Source organism: Lepisma saccharinum, chromosome 20 (genome assembly GCF_977018435.1).
Source record: "Lepisma saccharinum chromosome 20, izLepSacc3.1, whole genome shotgun sequence".
Taxonomy (NCBI): Eukaryota; Metazoa; Arthropoda; class Insecta; order Zygentoma; family Lepismatidae; genus Lepisma; species Lepisma saccharinum.
In genome coordinates, this window is record NC_139248.1 from 45677563 (window position 1) to 45691586 (window position 14024).

Here is a 14024-nt window from a genome sequence, read left to right on the forward strand (position 1 = left end):
TTTGATTTGATTTAGTTTATTTTACTTCGCGTTTTGTGCCTCTTGGCTAATTTGCGAAGATGGGGATGAGTGATGAAATGATGAAATTGATGAATGGACATTCACAAACAACCAAGCCCGACCGGGATTCGAACCCGGGACCCTTGGCGTCGCAGCGCGATGTGCTAACCACTCGGCCACAGGGTCGGGCGGTAGCAGCTTGCGCTTGTCAAATTATTTTAGGGTGTACAAGGTCACAATTTGCATCGAAGTATTACAATATATATTATACTCTCCATCTAAAAATTTCCTTGGTATGCAGTACAATATTCACTCTTCCTGCGGTACTGCAAAAATTTTTCAACTCAGGGAATTCGACGCTCCTCGCACTCCCTGATATCGAAAGTCAAATACATGTCAATTGTTGTCTTCTTTAAAATTTGGCTTCCAGAGTCATACAGACGTACCAAACTAAAATATTTATATCATATCAAGATAGTTTTTGTTAGGTATTTTCGTCCACTACATTTTTTAAACTTTTGTACCCACGTAGTTGATGAATACTCATTAGCTATACATTGGTTGTGGTAATAATATACTGTATATATAATATAAAGGGTGTCCCAAAATTAACGCAGGATTTAATCTGTGTGCCCTTTTCCCCCGTAGGGTTGGCAGCGTTCTGCGAGGTCACATGTCGTAGTAAACACGTTGCGGTTAGTCGACAAGGAGCGCTACTCGACGGAGGAGTGAGTGAAGATAGTTAAAATTCATTACAAGTACGGAGAATGTTGTGTTGAGACTGTGCGCAATTTTCGTGACATTTTCTGTAGGAGAAAAGCCTCAAATGAAACAACCGAAAAAAATACACTTTGAAAAATTAGAACAAATAGGTTAGGTTAAGTCCAAAGTATATTATGCGAAAATAAGAAATATTCTTGAATTGAAAGCAGAAATCAGAAGAGCTATCGACGGCATTGGCCCTCAGTTATGCGAAAAAGTGATTCAGAGGTTTGTCGAATGCGTCTTGGAGAACATTTGTCAGATATTCTGGCAACTAATAAATAAATAAACAGTTTTTTTATTTAATCCTGCGTTTCTTTTTGGACACCCTTCATGTATAGCATCAAGTTTATAATTGACCGGTCTCTCAACTCATCAAATTTAATATTTACAATTTTGAAGATATAGAAATATTATAAATTAGTCTGCTGATGGCTTTCGATTATCTTGCTTTCATAGATGAGTCTCTGAATCGAAATAATTTATGTCATGTTAATGTGGCATTTGTTAGAAATTTAATTTCAATTTTTGAGGTATCGGAAGGTTACTTTACATCAATTGATATCTCTCACGGACACATTTAGTTAATTTATGTTGCATTCAGCTATTATTATTGGTAGGTCTGTGTGTTTGTATTTTTAATTCTCGTTGTTTCTGGCGACGGTTGACACAAACAGATGGAACGTAAACAGTCACAACGTTGACCTACATTTTTATCGTATTTTTTTTCTGATTAATACAACGATATACATCGAACCTAACAGCACTAAGGCAGTGGAAAAAAATTACCAAGATTTTACATAAAACATACACAGGATTTTGCTATAATCGCTTATATGTCTTTAATTTACGATTGAATCTTAATTTCTTGTTGTCTAATAGGATTGGACGGTGAGATTAAAATGGATGAAAGAGTAACCTTTTATTATGTGAGACAGGAACTTTAGCATTGCAATTCACTAAAAATAGCAATTACATAACGAATTATGTCGATTTCCCAATTGTATTGCCATTTTTAAACCACAATTTAGCATAGGCATGCTTCAAGCGGTAACAAGATTTCTGCTGACTCTTTAGCTCCTACCCTCCAAACAGTCCTAATTGTAGGAAAGTTCTCGTGCCCATTGAACCTTGCCATGAAGGTACATCCTAATTGAACAGTTACGTCATACCTCTCTGAGGTGTGAGACTTGAAAGAGCCAACGACTTGTTTCATTAGCTTACGATAATTATGCTGATAGCTTAACTTAACTTCGATTTTATCTTAGCCCGGTAGAGAGGTGAAAAAGTATCTTACAAGCTTGTAACTTCACACGCTTTTAACCATACCATAGGAAGTACTTTTGGATAAAGGGTAACCTCAGATTTTTGCTGAAACAGAATCAGGAGCAATTTATTAATACTTCGCCTCTAATTGCAGCTTTGATTCCTAATTTATTTAAAATGACACAATTTTGGCGTCTTGCAATCTCTCATATCATTCGAAAAAATTAAATGACAAGTTTTTCACTATGTTCATCACACTACAATAAACAGGAGCGCATTTAGCGGGGCATCCCCTAATAATTCAGATATAAGGGGCAAGGGTGGGGGATACATACAGTCACCGGCAATAACAATTGGACTGCATGGAGCTATGTGTATTACCTAATTCCGCGGCGATAGCCGAATATTTTATTGAAAAGTGGCTGTTGAAGTTGGCTTATGGTCTTAGAGTTAGGCAACACATACAACGCATTGCAGGAAAGCAAGTATTTCAGGATATAAGTGTCCCAAATTTTTGCCGGCGACTGTACATTGACATTGACTTAACCTCCAAATCAAAACGAACTGACTTAGCAGCTTGCAGGCAGCAATTTTTACATGTAGATTAGTTTTATCAATTGATTGTATCATTTACTTTATTTTCATTTTTTTTTGTTCCAGTTTTAGCTAATAGCAAAGTCAAAATGACAGTCAAAATATGGTTGGATAACTGGTGATTGGCAGTACCTTGCTTACGAAGTTTATCGGTTATTTAAAGAAATTAGCAATGCAACAAAAATTTTGTTCCCAGTGTTATCTCTAGAGATGATTAATGTATGGTTTATTATACTCGTATCTAGGTTATATTTACAATTGATTCACAGGCGCATTACTCAAAATCAATGAAACCTCTAAATCAACAAATGCGCGCTAATAGCTTGCACCATTGATACTTTCATTAACACAGAGTTAGCCTAACTGTCTCTGCGACCTACCCTCAACTTAATGATATTCCGATCACCTACGCAACCTCCTAGTAGAACGTAGAACTATAGCTCTTCTCCAGTCTTACGGCGGGCGCCCAGCATGCTGGTAATGGAAGTGACGAGCTGGGAAGCGACCAATCCAGCGCGATAAGAAACGCAGAAGCCAGTAGAACGAGGTGCGCGGAGCACTTCCTCCCGCGACGTCGTAACTCTCGGCGCCCCACTTCACTTGCCAGAATGTAGAGCGCCCGCCGTAAGACTGGATAAGAGCTACAGTAAGTAGCGATTCAGTGCCTTTATTTATCTGCATGTGCAATATTTGGATTTTAAAATTATGATTCTTATTAATAATTTTCTCTTGTAACTGAAGAATTACTAAGGTTTGTATTTATAATAACGCAAAGAGAAATATTACATATATCTTTAAGAGGAGAGAACGTTATTGTGTGTAAATTAAATGCATGTAGTGTGTACAGTGCTCAGTTCGCACAACGGAAATGTAAAATAATTCACAACTGTACAGTGTCTCTCAAAAGTTTTAGGACAACGACATTTTAAACTAGGCAACCCAATTTACACAAGGCGTTGGTGGGTTGCGTGTAGAGCTAGACTCAATTTCAGGGTTGCCACATTCACAATAGATATTTATAAAATACGCGAAAGAAATAAAAACAAGTATTATTGTATAAAAGTATTAAAAATATCACTATTATATCGCATGTGACAAAAATCCTTCTCAAAGAAAAAAAATAGGTTTTCTAGTATTTCATCGCTGATGAGTCTACAGAAAGGAAAAGAGGTGAGAAAAAACGAGAGGTGACAAAGGACAGGAGAAAGAGAAAGCGAAAGGAGAAGACGAAAAGTAGAGGAGAGAAGAAAGAGAGGATAGACGAGGGGAGGAGATGTAGTGAGGAGAATGGAAAAAGATTCTAGGAGAGATGAGCAAAGAAGAAAAAAGAGAAGAAAAACGAGATGAGAGAAGAGGAGACGAGAAGAGGGGGGTGGAGAGTAGAGTAAAGGAGAGAAAAAGAGAAGAAAGAAAAGAGGAGGAGAAAAGTGCAGTCGAGTCGGAAATCTAAGACAGGAGAGGAGATACGAGGAGTGGAGATGAGTGGGATGGAGATAAGATGCGAGTAAAGTAGGGAAGGCGATATGAGATAAAAGCAGAGCGGAAGGAGGGGAGAGAAGAAGGAGAAGGAGAAGAGAAGAACAGAAGGGACTGAAGAGAAGAGGTAGTTGCAGAAAATATCGTCTCAGCGTCAAAAATTGATGCATTGGTCAAATTGTCGACATGAAACATTCAATAACATTTTGAACTGTATTGGAGAATGTATTAGATCGGTGCGAAATGCCTTTTGGCTTAGTTCAGAGCAAGATAAAATCTTCTATGTAAGATCTTTGATTTTACCTGCGATTATACCACTAAAAGCATGAATGTAATTTTAATATTTATAATAATTATCCAATTTTTGTCCAAATCTCGGTTCGCTGAAATTGAGATTTTGTAATTTAATATTTCCCCTCCCCCATCGTTAATTCCAAACTGAATTATTCCGTTTCACACGGCGTGGACAATGAACACAATGGGATAGGTCTAAAACTTACGAAAATTTTCTGCCACCGGAAGGGTTTGAACCTACGACCATCAGATTGACAGTCTTGAACGATAAACACTACCCTACAAGCTTTCGCTCCTGAAAGTAAGTAGAAGAAGCTGACCAATGTGAAATGTAGATGCAACTCTCCTCCTACATGTAATGTGCAAATAATACTTGTTTGTAACAAAGGAAACGAAGGTAGTACGACTCGGCGAAAACATTTAATGGAGAATTGCACATGATGAGAACTTTTCATTCGATATTTGTGGAGGTATCCTTGCATTGAACTCGAGTGGGAAAAGGGGTAAAATTAGTATGTCCTGAATTGAACAAATATAAATAGTTATTTCATTAATATTTTTCAATGTCTTTGAAGCAGTACACAGTTATCGTTAGAGTAACATAATTCACGATCTTATACATAAAAATGTCCCTTTGAACATGTGTCAAATCATTTATTTGTTTATTTTTTTATAAATTCCATATGCAGAACAATGTAGCCACTATACACTGCTATTACAAATAATGTTACCATGCTCTTGTTTAATAGAAGGGGATTTTTAAAAAAGATAAAGAACACCTGGTATGGAGGATCGAACCTGGGACAGCAATCAATGCTTTCAAGAACTCTAACCAATACACTACGCCTTTTGTTTCCCTTGGAGCAACAGTTTTTAATTATTCTGTCGCGTCAATATTGTAAACGTTATCCTGCAAATAGAAATCCAATAGCTCTGTACTTCTAGAATTACTCTATACACATGTATTTGAAATTTAACTCTGAATTTATTTCTTCGTTGTTAATATATCTAAGCTTGTGAATATATTTTATTTGTAATTTTATAACGGTTACATGAACATCTACGAAATAGTTCCTTATAATAACCTCCGGTTGACCAAGTTGCCAATATAAACAAATAGAATACAGATTGTCTTCGAGCTTACATTGTTAAAAAAGGAGCTGATACACGTATTACTATCCCAATACTTATTCAATAAGGTTTCTTGTTTGTCAGAAATTACCACTTAAACTATTGCATGTTAAGCTAGTGCCCACCTAACCGCCTCTGATGAAATCTATCATTCTTCAGATTCTCTTTAAAATTCGACTTTGGGCACTTGTAACTCGCTGGGTGCAGACACTGTGCATAGACGGACAGTGTTTTGAGATAAGAAGCGGCCTTGAATAGCGTGAGTGAGTCACTTTGAAAGCGAGCAAGCTACGCTACCAAGCTTGTTTGCCTTTGAAAACCAAGTCATTTTTTTTCACCGTTTCCGAACGCGATTGCTATTGTAGAAGTATATATTCTCTCAAAAGAGGAAGAAAGGAAATTAGACCAATGTTCTCCAGTCGTTTAAAACCAAATATTGTCTATTAAACGCAAAGTTCACGATTGTCAATAAACCTATCTGAGCATAAGTTGGAATAATTTAATAGAAAGATTCCCCAAAATTTCTCTCCCACTGTCTACGTCTGGCCAGTACCCAGGAGGGTATGGGGGCCATGCCCCCCTCGAACCCCGAAATATTTAAATGTTGATTTTAGAAATGTGTAAAAATATCAATTTTGTTTTTACATAAATGAATCTGTTTCTTGCGCAAAAGTCTTCAGGCTGCAATATTGGATGCTTTTAGTTTTATAATGCAAGGCTAACAGACGTCATATTCACCGATTTAGTCAGGACAGTGCGTTACTTTCAATCCCTGTCCCGACTTTTTCAAACTGCAATCGTGATGCGAGAATGTCTCTTTATTATTGTTTTTTTTCTTAACACACAATTAGACATGTTCTTTATTGTAATAATAATTCCTAGTACGCAAAATTTAATTTATAAATATATTATTTTCTAAACATAGAATTATCATGACTTGTCAATGGCGCTCGCACTATTTGAACTATTTTGTAATATCTGTCTGTCTGTCTCTCTCTCTCTCTCTCTCTCTCTCTCTCTCTCTCTCTCTCTCTCTTTTATATATATATATATAATTTGGGTCTGGCCACTCCCTCAAAGAAATCCTGCGTACGGGCCTGGTCTACGTCAATGAGAGAAATGCAAGCAATATTTTTATTTATATTTTACCCAATTAAAGGAATGTGGAAGAATTTAAAAGAAATAAGAAAGAGCAGAACGACTGTTGCTCTACTTTAAAAATTGTTGTTCTTCGAGGAAGAAAAATAAGAAGAATTTACTCCAGCACCTTAACACAGTGTCCCACGAGACTCTCTTGACTAATACTGTCAAATGTGAAGTGATTTAATGAATAAAATTTTCCGCCTGTTTCTGTCTAACGTTGTGCAGATTTGGTAGTTCGCAAACGGTGTAATTATTTCGTGTTACCTTACGGAACAGCAAATACATTTCATAAGACTGTTCTGAACACGAGACTTGCGCCACTAAACAAGCATTTCGTCCGTTGCAGTATCAAAGGAAAAGAATACCGTCCTGCAATGTTCAAGCCTCTAGATATTTTCTATTAATAATGTATAAACACAATAATAAGTTAGAAGAAATAACTCGCATTTTACAACTACCAATATTCTCGTTTTTCTTCATCACTTAGAAAATTATTTCTCGAAGATATGTGCAATACTACAAGAAAGTAATTCAAAATTAAAGTAAAAGTTCAACTACATGTATACCCAACGACATTTACAATATTGGAGGCACAGAATACTTAAAAATTGTTGTTTCAGTCAAAGGTAAGGGCGTGGTGTAGTGGTTAGAGTTCTCGATTGGGTTGCTAGCGGTCTCAGGTTCGATCCTCCTTAGGAGGTATTTTTTTTTTATTCTCTTTTTATTATAAACAAGAGCATGGTAACATTATTTGTAATAGCAGTGTATAGTGGCTACATTGTTCTGCATATGGAATTTATAAAAAAATAAACAAATAAATGATTTGACACATGTTCAATGGGACATTTTTATGTATAAGATCGTGAATTATGTTACTCTAACGATAACTGTGTACTGCTTCAAAGACATTGAAAAATATTAATGAAATAACTATTTATATTTGTTGAAGATTGTAAATAGTAGTGCCTTCCGCTCCTCATTTGTTTTTATTTTACTCCCGCTGGGAGCTTCTGGCAAGAACGCTGAATGCTGAGAGCGTGTGATTCGAACAACGGCATGGTGCATGTCGGCTCGCTGCAGCGGGAGAACATTTCAGCTAGCCTATCGGATGTGGGCCTTTTTGTATTATTTCAGTGTGCAAACGCATTTAATTATTATATAGTACCAAGTGAATTAAAGGACTTATATCATATACGAATTTGTTGCTATATCCGTTGATCCAGCCCTATGGTAAGATAAACAAAATGGCGTCATACTCAGAGATGCTAGTTTTCTTTCATGTTGATACGTGGAAGGTATCTTCAAACATTTTTGGTCCTCCGCATTCCGGATATAGTGACAGTTTGTTTCGTGCAGGTCAGTGATAATCAGTTGTGACAGTGCTAATTGTGACAGTTTTACAGAACAAACAGTGTTTTTGGTTTGCACGCATACATGTTTTCCGCGCTTTCGTAACGAACATTGTTTAAACGCATTTTGCAGTGACCTTGAACTCGGTTGCGATTACAGTAGCATTAATCGTCACGGTACGGTGGAATCAGCTGTTTCAGGAACTCTTGTTTCGTCGTAGGATGATGCATTCTCTGTTTCTTCACGACCGTCGTGGGAGGAGGGATTGACTTTCTACGCGAGCATCAAAGAAGCCAATCGGTGAGTAAGTCTGGTTCATTTTACATTTCCTTCCTTGTATTTTCCTTACCTTGCAACCATGGCCGACATTCAGCGTCTTATCAAAGAGAGAAATGCATGCAAGCGCAAACTCAAACGTATAGCTTCGTATGTTGATACTTACGATGAAGCATCAAGCAACATTCTAACAATCAAGACTCGCTTGGAGCATTTAAACGATTTTTGGCTAAAATTAGAGGAAGTTCAAGACAGCATTGAACTACAATCAGTCGAAGGTGAACATGACGCGGCAAGAGAAGAAATTGAACGTATGTACTTTGATTTGAAAACAAGAATGCAAACTTTGATTGACAAGCATGTCACAAAGTCAGTTTCCCCTGAAACTAAACAATCTGCATCACGAGGAAGTACGCAGGTGAAACTTCCGGCAATTGCATTACCACATTTTAGCGGTAATTACACACAGTGGGTGTCTTTCAAGGACACGTTCGTGTCGCTGATACACAACAATGTAGATATTTCAAATGTTCAGAAGTTTCAGTATTTGCGCGTATCGTTGAAAGGCGAGGCCTTACATCTAATTCAAAATTTGCCAATGACAGAAGCAAATTACGCTATTGCTTGGGAGCAACTCAATGAGCGATACGACAATAAAAGGTTGATAGCGGTGTCACATGTAAATGATATTTTACATATCAATCCAGTTGTAAAGGAGAATTGTCAGGAACTTCGTGCATTTACAACCACTGCAGTTAGCTCTATTTCAGCGCTCAAAATGATAGCTGAAGACACGTCGTTAACTGATATAATTTTAGTTCAGCATTTTGTTTCAAATCTCGATCCTGCAACGAGAAGAGCATTTGATCTAGAAAGTAATGATACTGAATTTAGCACATTAGATCAGCTCTTTAGTTTTCTAGAGCACAGATGCCAGGCTCTTGAAAAGATTAATCCAGTTACGAGTGAAGGTAACAAGATAGCAACAAAATCATCTACAAATATGCACAAACAGTACAGTGCTAAATGTCAACAATCTTCGAAGTCATATGTTACAACAGATTCTTCATTGTGCATGTTTTGTAAAGCAAACAAACATCGCTTATTTTCGTGTGAAGCCTTTAAGAAAGCTTCTATTTCACAAAAGTATAAATTTTTACGTGAGAATCGCGTATGCTTTAACTGTCTTAGCAGCAACAATCACGTTTCGGCACAGTGTAAATATGGAGTGTGCAAGCGATGTAAACAGAAGCATAGTACTTTACTTCATGTAGATGAAGGTACATCCAATGTAAACCGGCAACGAGAAATATCTGGGGGTCACGTGAACACATCGATGTTAAACAATACAAGCGATTCTTCACAGCATTCAGATCAAGCACCTCAGGTTTCTTATTGTTCAATTAAGCAGAAAAGTACTTCACAGGTGTTACTTGCTACGGCAATTGTTCAAGTACAAGATATAGCGGGCAATTGGGTCAATTGTCGTGCTCTCTTGGACGCGGCGAGTCAGAATAATTTCATTGTTGAAGACGTTGTTCAAAGTAATCGTCTTAGAAAGGTAAAGCATCGAGTTCCCATTCAGGGAATCAACAATTCGTCAGCTGAATCGAGTCATTCAGTAGAGATCCGTCTGAGATCTAATAATAGCAATTTTACGACAAGTATTTCGTGCTCAGTGTTGCCAACCATTACAGGACTAATGCCTTCAGAAAAGTTTGATGCATCTGAATTGAACATTCCAACAGATATTCGTTTAGCAGACCCAAACTTTTGTTCGCCGGGCAAAATACAGATTCTGCTTGGTGCAGAGGTTTTCTTTACCGTTATGAAGCCTGAAAAGAGAACAAAACCAGGAAATTTCCCCATTCTTCAAGACACAGAGTTTGGATGGATTATTGCAGGGAAGATTCCAGCAACATCTTCTAGCAACAGTATTACTAGGTCATTTTTCACGAGAAAGGAAGATTCTCTCAGCTCGCAGCTCCAACAGTTCTGGATCATAGAGGAGATCCACACGAAACTGCAATCACCAGAAGAAATTGCTTGCGAGCAACATTTTCAGCGAAATGTGACACGAGATGAAAGTGGCCGTTATACGGTCAGGCTGCCATTATGTAAGGATCGTTCAGTGTTAGGTGACTCCTCGCACTCTGCATTAACTCGATTTCACCAATTAGAAACGAGGCTTCAACGTCAACCACAATTAAAGGCTGATTATACAGAATTTATGCAAGAATATTACCAGTTGGGACACATGGAACCCATAGGGAATTTAAATGATGTACAAACAAATGACTGCACAAAATTTTTCATTCCGCATCATTGTGTTTTCAAGGATTCCAGTACAACGAAAATACGTGTTGTTTTTGATGGGAGTTCGCCATCAACAAGCGGTGAATCAATAAATAGCATACAAATGGCTGGACCTACCATACAGGAGGATTTATTTTCAATTGTTCTAAGATTTCGAACTCACAAGGTGGCATTGGTTTCTGATGTAACAAAGATGTATAGAATGATAAACATACATCCAGATGATAGGCCACTGCAATGCATTCTGTGGAGAAACTCTCCTCAGGAACTCATAACAGCATTTCAATTGAATACGGTCTCGTATGGGCTTACATCAAGTGCCTTTTTAGCAACCAGATGTCTGAAGCAGTTAGCCGAAGATGAAGCAGTTAACTTCCCACACGCATGTCAAGTGTTGCAGCGTGATTTCTATGTTGATGATTACGTTGGAGGAAGCAGTAGCGTGCAAGGTGCGTTACAACTTTATCAAGATCTTTCAGAACTTCTGAAAAGAGGAGGATTCATCTTACGAAAGTGGTGCTCCAACAGTACTGAAGTACTCAACGCTATTCCAGAATCACTGAGAGAGACTCAAAATCTAATTCATTTTCATACCGAAGGTGTTAAAACTCTAGGAATTTCATGGAATCCCTCGGCAGACACTTTCATGATTAACATTGGAGCCAAGTCTGTCAACATGATGTCACACAAATCAACCAAACGTCAAGTATCCAGTGTTATTGCCCAGATTTTTGATCCAATTGGACTACTTTCACCAGTAACTGTAATGTATAAGTATTTTTTACAACAGTTGTGGCTTCACAACATAAACTGGGATGATCCACTTCCAGAAAGCCTGCAAGTTGAATGGGTTCATCTTCATTCTCAGCTACCAGTCATCAGTGAAATGCAAATACCACGTTTCATCCTAACACCTGGTTGTGTCAAGAATATACAAATCCATGGCTTTTCCGATGCATCGGAGAAAAATTATGGCAGTTGCTTGTATGTTCGTTCAGCAAACGAAGAAGGTTACGCCGAAGTTCACTTACTGTGCTCAAAATCACGGGTCGCCCCGATCAAGAAAACCACTCTTCCTAGATTGGAACTGTGCGCTTCAGTCTTATTGGCCAAATTACTCAACAAGACTCTCCCAATTTTGAGACTTAATATTGACAATGTTTATTTGTGGACAGATTCACAAATAGTTCTGGCATGGCTCAGATCGCCAGCAAGCAGATGGAAGCCTTTTGTATCCAACAGAGTAGCGCAAATTCAAGAATTTACTCAAACTTATCAATGGAGACATGTTTCGTCCAAGGATAATCCAGCGGATTTAATCTCCCGTGGAGTTAAACCTCAAGATATTCATCATCATTCGCTATGGTTTCATGGTCCAGCTTGGTTGCAAGAAGATGAAACGTGCTGGCCATCATCATCATCTGACACAAGTCTTAACAACAAACATGTTCCTGAACAACGAAAGCTTCCTGTAACCACACTGGTGTCTCATCTGCAATCAGAGGCAATAATAAACGATTTTTCTAAATTTTTCAAATTGTTAAGGATTGTAGCGCTCTGTAAAAGATTCATTCGCAATTGTAAAAATGCAAGTAACAAACAATGCGATCCACTTACTTCAATTGACATTGAAGATGCCACTCAAACGTGCGTCGTTATGACACAAATTTCGTTCTTTCATCGAGAGATAAATGATCTCACTGCCAAAGGGCAAGTATCCAACAAAAGTATCCTTAAAGACTTACACCCCTTTCTGGATAATCAGGGAATTCTTCGTGTCGGAGGTAGGCTAGAAAATAGCAACTTGGAATTCAGCAGCAAGCATCAAATCATTTTGCATCCAAAAAGTCACTTCGCCCGTTTACTAATTGCATCAGAGCATGAACGATTGATGCACGCAGCACCTCAATTGTTAATCTCATCCATTCGAGAAAGGTACTGGATACCTAGAATACGACAAGTTATTAAGCAAATCATTCATCAGTGTTTAACTTGTTATCGTTTGAAGGCATCTGCAGCACAACAGCTAATGGGACAGCTCCCATCCATCAGAGTTACACCTAGCAAGGCATTTAATCATGTGGGCATAGACTATGCCGGACCATACGTCATCAAAGTAGGGTCAATCAGGAGTAAAATCACAAAGAAATGCTACATAGCTCTTTTTACGTGCCTAGCCACGAGAGCAATACATCTTGAACTAGTAACAGACCTTACTTCTGAAGCTTTCATAGCAGCATTGCGACGCTTTACAGCAAGGCGAGGCAAGTGTTCCACCATTATCAGCGATAATGCCACAACATTTCAAGGAGCGAAGAATGAACTTCAGAAACTTCAATTGCTATTTCAATCGCAAGGATTCAGTGAAGACATTCAAAGATATGCAGCACAAGAAAACTTTCAGTGGAAAAATTCACCCCCACGTAGCCCAACATTCGGTGGTGTCTGGGAAAGCGCCATAAAATCTATGAAGTACCATCTTCGCAGAGTCGCCAAGAATGCTGTACTGACATACGAAGAGCTGTCAACTCTTTTGTGCCAAATCGAAGCTTGCTTAAACTCTCGACCTCTTACATCCTTACCTGACTCTCATGAAGAATTTAATTACCTCACTCCAGGCCACTTTCTTATTGGTGGTCCACTAACTTCCTTTCCTCAACCAGACTTAACTGATCTCAAGGAAAATAGACTTTCCAGGTGGCAACGAGTTCAACAGTTTCAACAAAGGATTTGGAGAAACTGGTCCCGAGATTATCTTCATGGTATGCAACAGCGTCAGAAGTGGACAACCACGCAGCCCAACCTGCAACCAGGACTACTTGTGCTTCTGAAAGAAGACAACCTACCCCCATTATCCTGGAAAATGGGCATTATAGAAGAAGTGTTTCCAGGGAAAGACAATTTAGTTCGTGTGGCCGTGGTTCGTACCAAGGATGGAGTGTACCGCAGGGCTCTAAGTAAGATTGTGCCTCTTCCAGATGGGAAGATAAATTAAACTTCCATGATTTAGTTTGGATGCTGTGCATTCCAACGGGGGGAGAATGTTGAAGATTGTAAATAGTAGTGCCTTCCGCTCCTCATTTGTTTTTATTTTACTCCCGCTGGGAGCTTCTGGCAAGAACGCTGAATGCTGAGAGCGTGTGATTCGAACAACGGCATGGTGCATGTCGGCTCGCTGCAGCGGGAGAACATTTCAGCTAGCCTATCGGATGTGGGCCTTTTTGTATTATTTCAGTGTGCAAACGCATTTAATTATTATATAGTACCAAGTGAATTAAAGGACTTATATCATATACGAATTTGTTGCTATATCCGTTGATCCAGCCCTATGGTAAGATAAACAAAATGGCGTCATACTCAGAGATGCTAGTTTTCTTTCATGTTGATACGTGGAAGGTATCTTCAAACAATATTTG

At 38.3% G+C, this 14024-nt stretch overlaps 1 protein-coding gene across 1 annotated transcript; it reads left to right on the top strand.

The window, feature by feature from the left end:
* Positions 1-8374: 8374 nt before the first annotated feature.
* Positions 8375-13603, top strand: LOC146003455 (uncharacterized). Its single transcript, XM_083141741.1, has 2 exons — positions 8375-8710; positions 12617-13603. The coding sequence occupies exons 1-2, from the start codon at positions 8375-8377 to the stop codon at positions 13601-13603; spliced, it is 1323 nt and encodes a 440-aa protein (XP_082997867.1).
* The last annotated feature ends 421 nt before the right edge of the window (positions 13604-14024 follow it).